Source organism: Abramis brama (assembly GCF_963993115.1).
Source record: "Abramis brama genome assembly, chromosome: 2".
NCBI lineage: Eukaryota > Metazoa > Chordata > Actinopteri > Cypriniformes > Leuciscidae > Abramis > Abramis brama.
In genome coordinates, this window is record NC_139964.1 from 66,327,065 (window position 1) to 66,339,674 (window position 12,610).

A 12,610-nucleotide genomic window follows, 5' to 3' on the forward strand; every position below is an offset into this window, starting at 1 on the left:
TCTGAAACTGAAAGCAATATCCTCCATCTTGTTTGAAGCTAAGCTAACAGGCGCTGTGGAGACAGATGTAAAGTTATGACAATAGCGGAGGAGAGTACTCAATATGATATAGAAGAAGAGGATTTCGGAAGTCTGATGCTTGAATCAGGTGTTTGTGGCTACCTTTACAAGCCGCATTATAGCGAAGAGCTGCCGAGGCAGAGGACCTGCCTGCCGCGGACGAGGAGCCCGGACTGGCTCGAGTTAGGGCGGACTGGTGGCGCCGGTGATCTCACTATGCAACTACGAACCGCTACGAACATAGAGATAGAGTCCGTCTGCGGCAAAGAATTTCAACGATGACAATTTCTCCTGGACGAAATCTCTGAATCAGACGAGGACACGGACGTTTGTGTTGTGAACTATTCTAGTTTCGCACCGCATATGTTCTGACTGAACATCCAGGTACCATGCAATAATTCACCTTTTCGAAAGAAATACAAACGAGGAGTAATGCACTAATGAGTTTGCCAACTAACTAGACATTTTGTGTGAAATGAATTTCAAGCTCTGGTGGTAGCTAGCCTTGTAGACGGAAGAGTGATTTCTCTTATAGGCAGATATGCGCTGTTCTGGATTAGTGGGAGTGGCTTGCGGAGCTGTGCAATGTGGTGCATTGTGGGAGTTGTTGTCTTTCATACAAATGCGTCCTGAAGTTATTTTTTGTCTTTCCTCGGTCACGAAGGCACCAAATTCAAAATTTATTTTACATTTCGACTACATATATGACCCACTTTAAATAAAAAACAATGTTCAAATGGGTGGAATGCCCCTTTAAGGACCTGAGTGCGCTCGTACCACAGCATTGGACTATTTTCTTTAATCTTCTTTAACCTGTTAACCGTTGCCAGTGCGCGGGCGCACTGAAGCGTTTTTTTTATATATAGTTCAAAGTTACTATCAGATTTAATGTTATACCTTGACAAACTACATCATTTAAAAGATATAAGACTCAAGTTTCAGTATTTGACCACTATTGTGAGAAACTTATAACGTAACTTAAAATTTCATAAGTTATGAAATGAAAAAATGAGTCGATACCTTTAATATGAATTATGCGCGTCAGCCGCTTTCATTCATAAAAAAACTCTGTGCTGTCGTCATGACAGCGATTCACAAAACAACGTCCCTCAGGGCTTTAGCTCAAACATGAGCAGATTTGGAGAAATATTGATATATTCTCATAGGTTTACATCAGATTTATATAGACAGGAATGATATTTATTGAATTTATACCCAAATGTGTCGATGTAATCATTATGAGCGTTTGGATACTCTGTGTTTTCAATCCATACCAGCACCCTGAGGGCGCCCTCGCCGCCCTGTGCACAATAGTCCATATATGGAACATGAAGAAGAGCCATGATCATGTGACATTCCAGGACGTCACTGAGACACACAAAGCTACAGAGATCGCGCTGTAACATGCAGATAAAGATGTTTTGAAGACAATAAACATGATTGCAATGATATTTAAGTTACCTGTGTTTTTCAAGCCATGCCAGGTATTTTCATAATAATAGATTATATTTATAATGTAATGTTAATCTATATAGACTATCATTGTGCAGAATGCTATACCAAAGTATATTTTCTGTCTGATTTTTTTATCTGAAGCCAAATTATATCACAGAAGATTATTTAAAATACTCGACTTGCGTTATAAAGTAAGTTTGGAGCACAAACATGGTTTTAATCTCATAAATTGTCGTGTATTGATGGTGTGCTAAGCTAACATGCTAGCTAGCCCTTGGTGCACCTGCCACTAGGAGTTATACTTTTTACAGATTTTTTGAATGCTTACTGAAATGTTTCTTTATTCAAGAAATGCATTTGATACAGTTTAAAATGTGAGGTGAACTTTGAGAAAAGAAATTAGGGACTGAAACCCTATGAATAGCCTGTGAATAGCCAGTCGTTAGTAACTATAATGCAGACAAAAGAAATGCATATTTAGAGCCATAACCGGCCTGGAGAGGTGTGAATGTGTGCAGGGGGAGACTGAGACTGAATGGGGATCGTTTGCACCACAAAACAATAGAGACAATATACTGGATAGATGGTTAGAAGATGACAATAAACATCAGTTGCATTTTAGAGTCAAATCAAAATAAAGTAATTTGACATGGTCTTGAAAAACATTTAACTAAATACAGAGTTTTGGACTTATTATCTTCAGATTTTAAACATAAAATGTTTAGACATGTGGCTTTAGCTGTAGTGCATTTCTAGATTGCTACAGTGCTAACTTCAATTTTATTTTCACGAGGATGTTTCATAAAAATTTATTTCTAATAACTTTACAAAACTTTGAAGCTATTTATAACAATTTTAACAATCTCAAGGACCCCAAAAACACCTTAGACACCCCAGAGGGTTAACCTGTTAAGCTGCAACCCCACTTTTGAAAAATCCCCAGAAATTACATACCCAAACTGAAACAGATACAGTTCATGAACCCTTTGCACTAAAAGCACAAGTATAGTCTCATTAGAAAGCTGACACCTGGCAGTTTATTGTAAATGTAGAATTAATTATTGTCATAATGAAAAAAAATATATAAATAGCTTCAAAGTTTTGTAAAGTTATTAGAAATGTATTTTTATGAAACATCCTCATGAAAATAAAATTGAAGTTGGCACTGTAGCAATCTAGAAATGCACTACAGCTAAAGCCACATGTCTAAACATTTTATATTTGAAGTTCTGAAGATGATAAGTCTAAAACTCTGTATTTAGTTAAATGTTTTTCAATATCATGTCATATGACTTTATTTTGATTAGACTCTAAAATGCTACTGATGTTTAGTCATCATCTATTCAGTCTTTTGTCTCTATTGTTTTGTGGTGCAAACGAGCTTCATTCAGTCTCAGTCTCCCCATGCACACATTCACACCTCTCCAGCCTGGTTATGGCACTAAATATGCATTTCTTTTGTCTGCATTATAGTTACTAACAACTGGCTATTTACAGGCTATTCATAGGGTTTCAATCCCTCATTTATTTGATCAAAGTTCTCACTTCACCTTTGAAATTGTATCAAATGCCCTTCTAGAATAAAGAAACATTTCAGTAAGCATTCCTATTTAGAAAAAAAATCATAAAAGAATAACTGCTAGGTGGCAGGTGCACCTAGGGTTAGCTAGCATGTTAGCTTAGCACACCATCAATACACAACAATTTATGAGATTAAAACCATGTTTGTGCTCCAAACTTACTTTATAACGCAAGTTGAGTGTTTTAAATAATCTTCTGTGATCTAATTTGGCTTCAGAAAAAAAAATCAGACAGAAAATATATTATTTTTTAATATTCTGCACAATGATAAAGTCTACTGATTAGCATTACATTATAAATATAATCTATTATTATAAAAATGCCTGGCATGGCTTGAAGAACACAGGCAAATCAAATATCATTGCAATCATGTTTATTGTCTTCAAAACGTCTTTATCTGCATGTTACAGTGATCTCTGTAAGCTTTGTGTGTGTTCGAGGCTTCCTGGAATGTCACATGATTATGGCTCTTCTTCATGTTCCATATATGGACTATTATTGTGCATATAGCGCCCTCAGGCTGCTGGTATGGATTGAAAACAGAGTACATCACAGTATCAAACGCTCATAATGATTACATCGACGCATTTGGGTATAAATTCAATAAATATTATTCTTGTCTATAGAAATATGATGTAAATCTATGTATTTATTTATTTATTTGAAAAGAAGGGACAATACATATTAATGAACATTTTCAACAAATGTAAATATGTCAGATTATAGCTTAGGCTAATTTCCATCTGCAGACCCCCTGGCAGGTTGGTGTTACACACAAGTTAATAAATACATACAGAGACACTATATACAGACTATATACAGAGAGACAAGGACAAGAACAGTGATCACATCATGTTAGAACAAACAATAACAACAAGAGTGAACAACAAAGAACAATATAGAAAACAGGAAAGCATCGACTGTATTGCACAAACCACAATTTTGCACATGCCCTGACTGTCCTGATATTGCACTGACCCATTGCACCATTTTATATTTTATATACACAACCCATGTTATACTGACTCTTATTGCACACCCCGTATTGCACTGATAATTATATTTTATATACACAACCCATGTTATACTGACTCTTATTGCACACCCCGTATTGCACTGATAATTATATCCCTTTTTGTAATGCACTAACTCTGTTTTACGTCTGATATATAATGATTAACTAAACACGATCACATGTTTGTGTGTCCCTCAGCCACACTTTTAAATAACTCCTAAAGACAGGAAGACTTGTGCTTTCCCTCACTGACAGTGGAATACTATTCCAGAAGCTCACTCCCTGATATGACAGGACGTTCTGTGAAAAGGCGGTCCGCCTAAATGCCAATTCACAATCACCTCTCATAGTGGCTCTAGTGCACTCTCCGCAACACTGTTAGACTTTTGTTTAATAAAATCACTCAATGGTGGAGGCGCCAGACCATGTATAACCTTGTAGATTAGACAGGCTGATTTAAATAATTTGAAATTAGTATTCCTCAGCTCAGTCGGATCCGTTGCTCCTCGAAATACCAGCACTTCTGAGATACATTTTCCATTATTATTATTACGATAGTATTATTCCTCACAGTGCTGCGAGACGGTGTAAACAAGTACAATGATCTGATTAAACTTGATGTGTTTTCTCGAGCTGATATGGGGGCGTTCACAGTTTGCATGGATTGCCTCAGTCATTTGCGTTTGAATAGCGCGCGCTCAACGTGGGCGGGGTCACATTAAAAATTACATAAACTGAGAATATTTGTTTTTTATATAAATTACTTCATTTAAAAGAAGATAATTCAAGCTTCATGCCTGTGTGCAGGGCCGGCGCGTGCACTTCTGCCGCTCTAGGCAAAAAACAATTGTGCCGCCCCTGCTGGTCCGAATACCATTTTTTTGAGCTTCGAAGCTTCGGTAGTAATGAACATCGAATATTTAAATTGAAGCTTCGGGGAGAGGGGGCTATATATTATTCTCTATAATAAAGGCAGGAATCTCTATATGTCTGTCTGTTTGCATTTTGATTATTTCGAGAACCGTTCATCCAGTCGACTTCACAAGGGAGTGCAGTGTCGCACTTGGTGCAATATAGATGGACGCGCGAGACGCGACACGTTCAGAATAAATAAACTTTTAGTATACAGAACAGCGCGAGCGGGAAGCGGCGCGCCTCACGCGGGCAGGGCCGGCGCGTCCATATAGGCGAACTAGGCAATTGCCTAGAGCGGCACTTTTGTAAGGGCGGCAAAATGTGTGCCAACCGGGAATGAACAATTCACAAAATAGGCTATAATATAGCCGCTATATGATTTGCTGAGCTGCCGCTCCCCGCCCCGCCCCCTGCTCTCACGAGTCATGACTGAGTGATGGGAAGTTCGGATCATTTTACTGACTCTCTTGTTCGATCTCGTCCATCAAAATGAACGAATCTTTATTTGAGTAATTTCGTTAATTTAAGTGGCTTTAAATGTTATACTTTTAACAGCCAAATTCCCCGATCACATCCACCTACGCAATGTTGATCATATTCTGAATTAAGAAATCATTATAATGCAGTCAAAAATAATTTACAGGGAACATAATAATACTTTACCTTCCAAATCTTTCGTTCATTTGTCACCTGACATACGCAATGAACATAGCCTACGTTCATGAATCGAGACTTTTGAAGCGCCGCTTCCCGCTCGCGCTGTTCTGTATACTAAAAGTTTATTTATTCTGAACGTGTCGCGTCTCGCGCGTCCATCTATATTGCACCAAGTGTGACACTGCACTCCCTTGTGAAGTCGACTGGATGAACGGTTCTCGAAATAATCAAAATGCAAACAGACAGACAGACATATAGAGATTCCTGCCTTTATTAGAGAGAATAATATGTTTGTTCAGCCCCCTCTCCCCGAAGCTTCAATTTAAATATTCGATGTTCATTACTACCGAAGCTTCGAAGCTCAAAAAAATGGTATTCGGACCAGCAGGGGCGGCACAATTGTTTTTCGCCTAGAGCGGCAGAAGTGCACGCGCCGGCCCTGCACACAGGCAGGGCTTATTTGCTTATTTATTAAACGCACACTCACAGGTCTGTTAACTTAATCAAGGCTACTTTTTAAGGCCCTTCTTATACTGTCTATGCTTACCACAGCTTTGATGGATTTGTAAAAGGTGCGAGCAAAAGAAATAAATAAAGACCGCACGGATGGCACGCTAATAGACTAGCGAATTTCTAGCTTGTTGTGCTAGCAACGATTTAGAGTGAAGCTAGCGATGTCAGGTTAATGTGTGTTGTTGGGTATGTTATATTTAGCAGTATTAACAACAGGGAATGATAGTAAATAATGATCTAAAACAGAAAGGTATACAAAGCTTACAGACGCAAAACCAACTCAGCAGCAGGGCAGACATGAGCAATCGATCACAGACAATGATAGTAATATATCATTAGTTATATATACATATAGGGCCCGTCCACACGGAGACGCGTTTCGCTGTATACGTATACATTTTTTATCGTATTGGCGTTTCGTCCACACGGATCCGGCGTTTTTGGAGACTGAAACCGCTATTTTTTGAAACCGGGTCCCAAAGTGGATAAATCTGAAAACGACACCCTTGCGGTTTCGTGTGTACAGCCAATCCGTATATTTTGTGAAACGATGATGTCATCACATCACGTGTCGTCTGTGTCACGCGTAACAGCAACAAAAATAATGGCGGACATACATGATTGTGTTCGTGCTGCAGAAGCTACTAAGCCTACTAACTTTATTACAGCAAAATATATTGCTTCACTGCAACTGTGGTGAGCAACAAGCGATAATCTTCGTCCTCTTCTTCTTGGTTCGTATACAGCGCGCAAGGTTATGCGCATGCTCAAAGTCTTCTTCTCCGTGTATAGTGTATCTCTGTGTCAGAATTACAGCGCCCCATACTGGTCTGGCATATATACTACACCGTTTTCAGTCGGTTTCAGTGGTTTCGTGTGTACGCAGATATTTCCTGAGACGACGCCGTGTTTACGGAATTTTTTTTTAGAACGAGGAAAAAAAAAAATCGGATCGGGAACGCACCGGCTTCGTGTGGACGTGGCCATAGTCTCTCTCTAGCGATATAACTTACCATAGTGAAATTTTTCAACCACATCAAACACACTAGCAGAAATAAGCGCAATCCTTCCAATATCTCCAACGGCTGCTTGTCAGAATGAATGACATAAATAGTATTTCTATGGGGCAACTTTGGGCAGCTTTTGCCCCCAAGGGATACAACTTACACCCCATTATGAGGTATGTTCTTACAGAGCCTGCCAGCCAAAGTTTGTCGCAATATTGAGTTTATGGGATTTTTCGCATTTATTTGAAATAGAAATCTTTTGTAACATTATAAATGTGTTTAATGTCACTTGTGATCAATTTTATGCGTCATTGCAGAATAAACTTAAATGTTTTTAAAACATGGTCAGAGTGAAGTTCTTGTCTTATTACTGAAAATGCACATATATTCACTTTAATTCAGTTATAGTAATGAGATCTGTGTTTATAGGCATCTGTCAGCTGCAGTTGATTCTGCTGAAGTTGGCCCTGATTTTGGGGGTCGAGGTGCACACAGGCGTGGAATTTAAAAGTCTGCTTGAGCCATCAGAAACCAGCTCTAATGGTCCGTAGTCATGTAGTTACAAAAATAGGTAACACTTTACTTGAAGGGGTGTGTATAAGACTGACATGACACCTTCATAATCATGACATGGCAGATGTCATAAATATGAAGGAGGTCTTATGCATGTTTATGACAACTGTCATTAAGTGTCATTCGCTCAATTATGACATTTTTAATGCAAATATGACATTGTTTGAGATGTCTTTATGACAACTTGACATAAACCAATACATCATAACCTGTCAGTGTCTTTGTCATGACAACTTGACATTACCAAGACAACATAAATATGTCATAAACATGACATAGCAGATTAACTATCAAACTTAAGAAACCACGTAGCTTTATGGGTTAACATTTCATTAAACTGTCAGGTGATTGGTTTTGACATTGGCCGTCATGAGGCCATTATAACTGTGTCATGAATGTTTTTCTTGACCTCAACTACAGTGGTACAAATTTAATTTGTCATTAAAATGTTATAATGGCTTCATGACAGCCAATGTCAAAACCAACCACATGACAGTTTAATGAAATGTTAACCCATAAAGCTAAGTGGTTTCTTAAGTTTGATAATTAATCTGCTATGTCATGTTTATGACATATTTATGACAGGTTGTGTTGTCTTAGTAAAGTCAAGTTGCCATAACAAAGACATCTCACACAATGTCATATTTGCATTAAAAATGTCATAATTGAGCAAATGACACTTAATGACATTTGTCATAAACATGCATAAAACCTCCTTCATATTCATGACGTGTCATGTCATGATTATGACGGTGTATTATGCACACCCCTTCAAGTAAAGTGTTACCAAAAAATAATATATGTCCTTTAACTTTTAACCTCATATCTCTTTCTCTATCTTTCTCTTAGGATGGAGCGCAAAAGTGGAAACTAGCGCATGCCTATCCAATCAAATAAGTGAGGTTTCACTAATAAACTTATCAGTATTTAACGTGTGTGTAATTACTAACTTATTTTACAAAATACTCTTTCCCTTTAAGTCACTAAGCAGTAATATCTACACTTTAAAGGAACACTTCGACTTTTTTGGACTTAAGCTTATTCACCGTATCCCCCAGAGTTAGATAAGTCCATACACACCTTTTTCATCTCCGTGCGTGCTGTAAGTCTGTTTGACGCACCCACCGCTAGCCTAGCTTAGCACAAAGACTGGATGTAAATGGCTACAGCTAGCATACTGCTCCCAATAAGTGACAAAATAACGCCAACATTTTCCTATTTACATGTTGTGATTTGTATAGTCACAGTGTGTACAAATAACAAGGTCATATGAGACACAGCCATTTTTTAAACGTTTAAATACTGGGAACTATTTTCTCAGAAGGCAAAGCACGCTACTTCTGCAGAGTGATTAGCGCAGCACCCGAGAAGAGCCGTTCCGTCAACAAAACCAACGTGCTAGACTAGCTAGTAGCGAACGTGATTCGTGATCATGGCTGACTTTGAGGAATTGTCAGAGGATTTTTATTTGGTATAAAACCAAAATCCAGAACCATATCGTTTTGAGCCAGAATACACAGACGAGGAGTTACAAACTTTGGAAGCTGATAGACAAGATGCCGAACAGATAGATGGAATAGAGCGCATTTGTGACAACACAACACTAACATTACAGGGGATACATGAAGCCCGGGAACAACTATAATAGTAGTGAGCACCCTATTCATGTAAAAGTGTCACTAAGTTTACATTACATCTAGCTAATGGCACTGTAACAGTAGGCTAGTCATCTAAAAACATAACGGAACACTTACCGCAGCTGCAGGTGATCCACTTTATCCTGTCTTTACTATCGATGGGATGGCCGTATCCTTCAGCACATGTTTCATGGTCCGTGTGGCAAATTCCATTTTTTCAAAATAGTCGTCCTCAGTGAAATGTTCTGAGCAAACGCGATAGTCCTTTATGATGTCTAGGTGTGTTTGCTATCACACACTCAGATACACATGAAGGTATAGAATGTCAGCGTTTTTGGTTGGAATTCTCTGAAACATCATGGTATTACCTGGTCTCCCCTGTTTATTGTCGCAGCTCTTTACAATACAGCGACCACCCATGATTGTAAACTTTGCATTTTCTATCTAGTAATTGCTGACTCTATTACTCCATCTCTGAGCGAACTCTCTGCTCCTCACCACAGCGCTTCTCGGGTGCTGCGCTAATCACTCTGCAGTAGTAGCGTGCTTTGCCTTCTGAGAAAATAGTTCCCAGTATTTAAACGTTTAAAAAATGGCTGTGTCTCATATGACCTGGTTATTTGTACACACTGTGACTATACAAATCACAACATGTAAATGGGAAAATGTAGGCGTTATTTTTTCACTTATTGGGATTAGTATGCTAGCTGTAGCTATTTACATCCAGTCTTTGTGCTAAGCTAGGCTAGCGGTGGGTGCATCAAACAGACTTACAGCACGCACGGAGATGAAAAAGGTATGTATTGACTTATCTAACTCTGGGGGATACGGTGAATAAGCTAAAGTCCCAAAAAGTCGAAGTGTTCCTTTAACAGAAAATGAAATGTCTTGTAATTACTTTTATCCTCTAAACACTTTCACATTTAAACAAAAAAAACAAACTCTTTTTCTTAATTAACTTAAAATATCAGTCAGTAACCACAACTGTTTTATAAAAAAATATAACAGATTTACTTTAAAAAAAAAAAAGTAGGTCAGTAATTAAATATGTCTGTCAAAAACACTTTTCAGATCACAAATGCATTCCAATTCACATTCAAAACATAAGGGCCCAATAAATTAAAATAGCCGGCAAAACCTAGCTTAATTTGAAATACCCTTCAAATGTTCAAATGATGCAGGCCTGAATAGCTCGGGTACGTCGTAGCCTTAAACCAAATGGCTGCTTCACCACACAGGCCAAACAAAAAATATGGTACCTTTACTCAATGTGAATGTAACCTCACACGCACAGGATCAAAGGCGGCAGAAGACAGGACGAGAGGATTCACGATGAAGAGAAGACAGTTAAAGACAGTTAAAAGAAGAGTCACATGGTTGACAATCTGGGCAAAGTCCACCACTCGGTAAAAACTTTTTTTTTTCAATTTTGTTTAAACTTTCTTTATATACCAATACATAATTAAAATGTAAGTACTCCTAAAAAGAGAGTATAAAAATTGAGTGTCTGTAGTCCTCTCAGGGCGTAATAAACACAGCTACTTATTTCCATTCGGAACGAATGAAATGATTGGCTGGGCGACGTCACTTTCCCTCGCTACCATGGCTACCACCCCCGCTGCTACAGGAGCCGCCCACATGCACGCACCCCTTTGACTCGAGGAGGGGCACGGAAGCTAGGAAGAATCACAATTATGGCAGAGAAAGAGCAGTCAAAATTCCCAGTACCTGCATATACAGTCAGCGAAGGCAAAAAAAGGAAGACAGTATTCGAAAAGGCCTTGACCAAAAAGTTTTTGGATAAAGCAAGAAGTCAGAGTCAATATCGGCATCCTCATCAGAGCCAACAGTGCTTTCATCGTGGAAGCTTTTACATGCAAAACACCGTATATGTTATAAATCTTACACGAAATTCACCTTCATCACAGCGTAACGCCTGTTTCACACATACTCCGTGTGCAGTGCGTATGCAGTGCGTATTCGGTGCAGGAGCAGCACGTGCAATAGTACTTTCACATATGCTGCGTTTGCAGTGCGTGATCTAACTGATCCGCGGCTGTACCACAAATACATACTCACTATTTGTATTTCAAATCCAGAAGTTATTAGCAACTTTTATTTATAAAAAAGTTTTTTGTCAGCATTGCGATTCTCTTTGTACACATATACACTCTTTAATAGACATATTCACGTTTAAGGGTGATTCTTCAATTAGGGGAACTTTTATGTCCCCAGGTTATACATTCATGTTAAAAATACTATATTATAAAATAAATAGTTTAGTTATTTCAAATAATATTTATTGAACCACCAAAAAATGTTATACACTAAAATCAGTATGATTTCCATTTTTAAAAATGTTTTCATCACTAACATTTGGCTACTAAGGCCTTGTCCCCAACCCAGACTTTAAAACTTATCTGCTCTGAAAATGTGATAAAATGTTATCAATTCATTAAAAAATCACAATATATGTTTAAAAAGTAACTTAAAAAGGCACTTGATGCATAATTCGGGTTCATATCTGTGGAATTTGTGAATATTTTTAACAATTTAGTATTGTCCACAACAATACTGTCATTACCACGACAGTCTATGATTACAACAAGGATATTTTTGAGGGTAAGACTTGTTTATGCCGTAACCATGGAAATGAAGACTAGCAGAGGAGCACATGTCAGCCATGAAAGAACAGTGATATTTGATGTCTGAAAAAGTAAGTAATTTAATCATGAATTCCTTCTGATCATGGAGTAGACTTATTCAGCGTCATTACCATAAATGCTGTAACAGCAGTATTTTGATAAATGTATATATATATTCACATGATTTATGTGTATTTAAAGTTCTTTTTGTACTAGCTGCTGAGTGATGTTAGCAAATCCATGACCTAGCATCTTTTTTCCTGAAAAAAATAAAAAATGTCATTACCGCAACACGTCATTACCAACACAAAACTTGTTGTGATGGTAATGACAAGTGATGGTGGTAATGACATGTGCAAAGTCTAAATTCTAAATAAAACCTAATTTTACAACAAGGACAATTCTTTATGAAATTAAATTAGCTTATTTTAATACCATGAGCAAGATCCTAAGCAAAAACATTGGGTTACCACAATACTCCCACATGACACACAATGGCATTGCTCTTTGACACTTTGCTCATTGAGTGACTACACTATGCCTGTCATTTAA

General features: G+C 37.9%; 1 protein-coding gene across 1 annotated transcript in view; it reads left to right on the top strand.

Annotated features, from left to right (window-relative positions):
- The window catches only part of LOC311075128 (F-actin-monooxygenase mical1-like), a 146,567-nt gene that overhangs the window by 105,382 nt on the left and 28,575 nt on the right, over nucleotides 1–12,610 (top strand). The window contains exons 10-11 of the mRNA XM_084102292.1: nucleotides 7,633–7,746; nucleotides 8,626–8,673. Coding sequence (XP_083958418.1) covers nucleotides 7,633–7,746; nucleotides 8,626–8,673 — 162 coding nt within the window. The remainder of the gene's footprint in view (nucleotides 1–7,632; nucleotides 7,747–8,625; nucleotides 8,674–12,610) is intronic.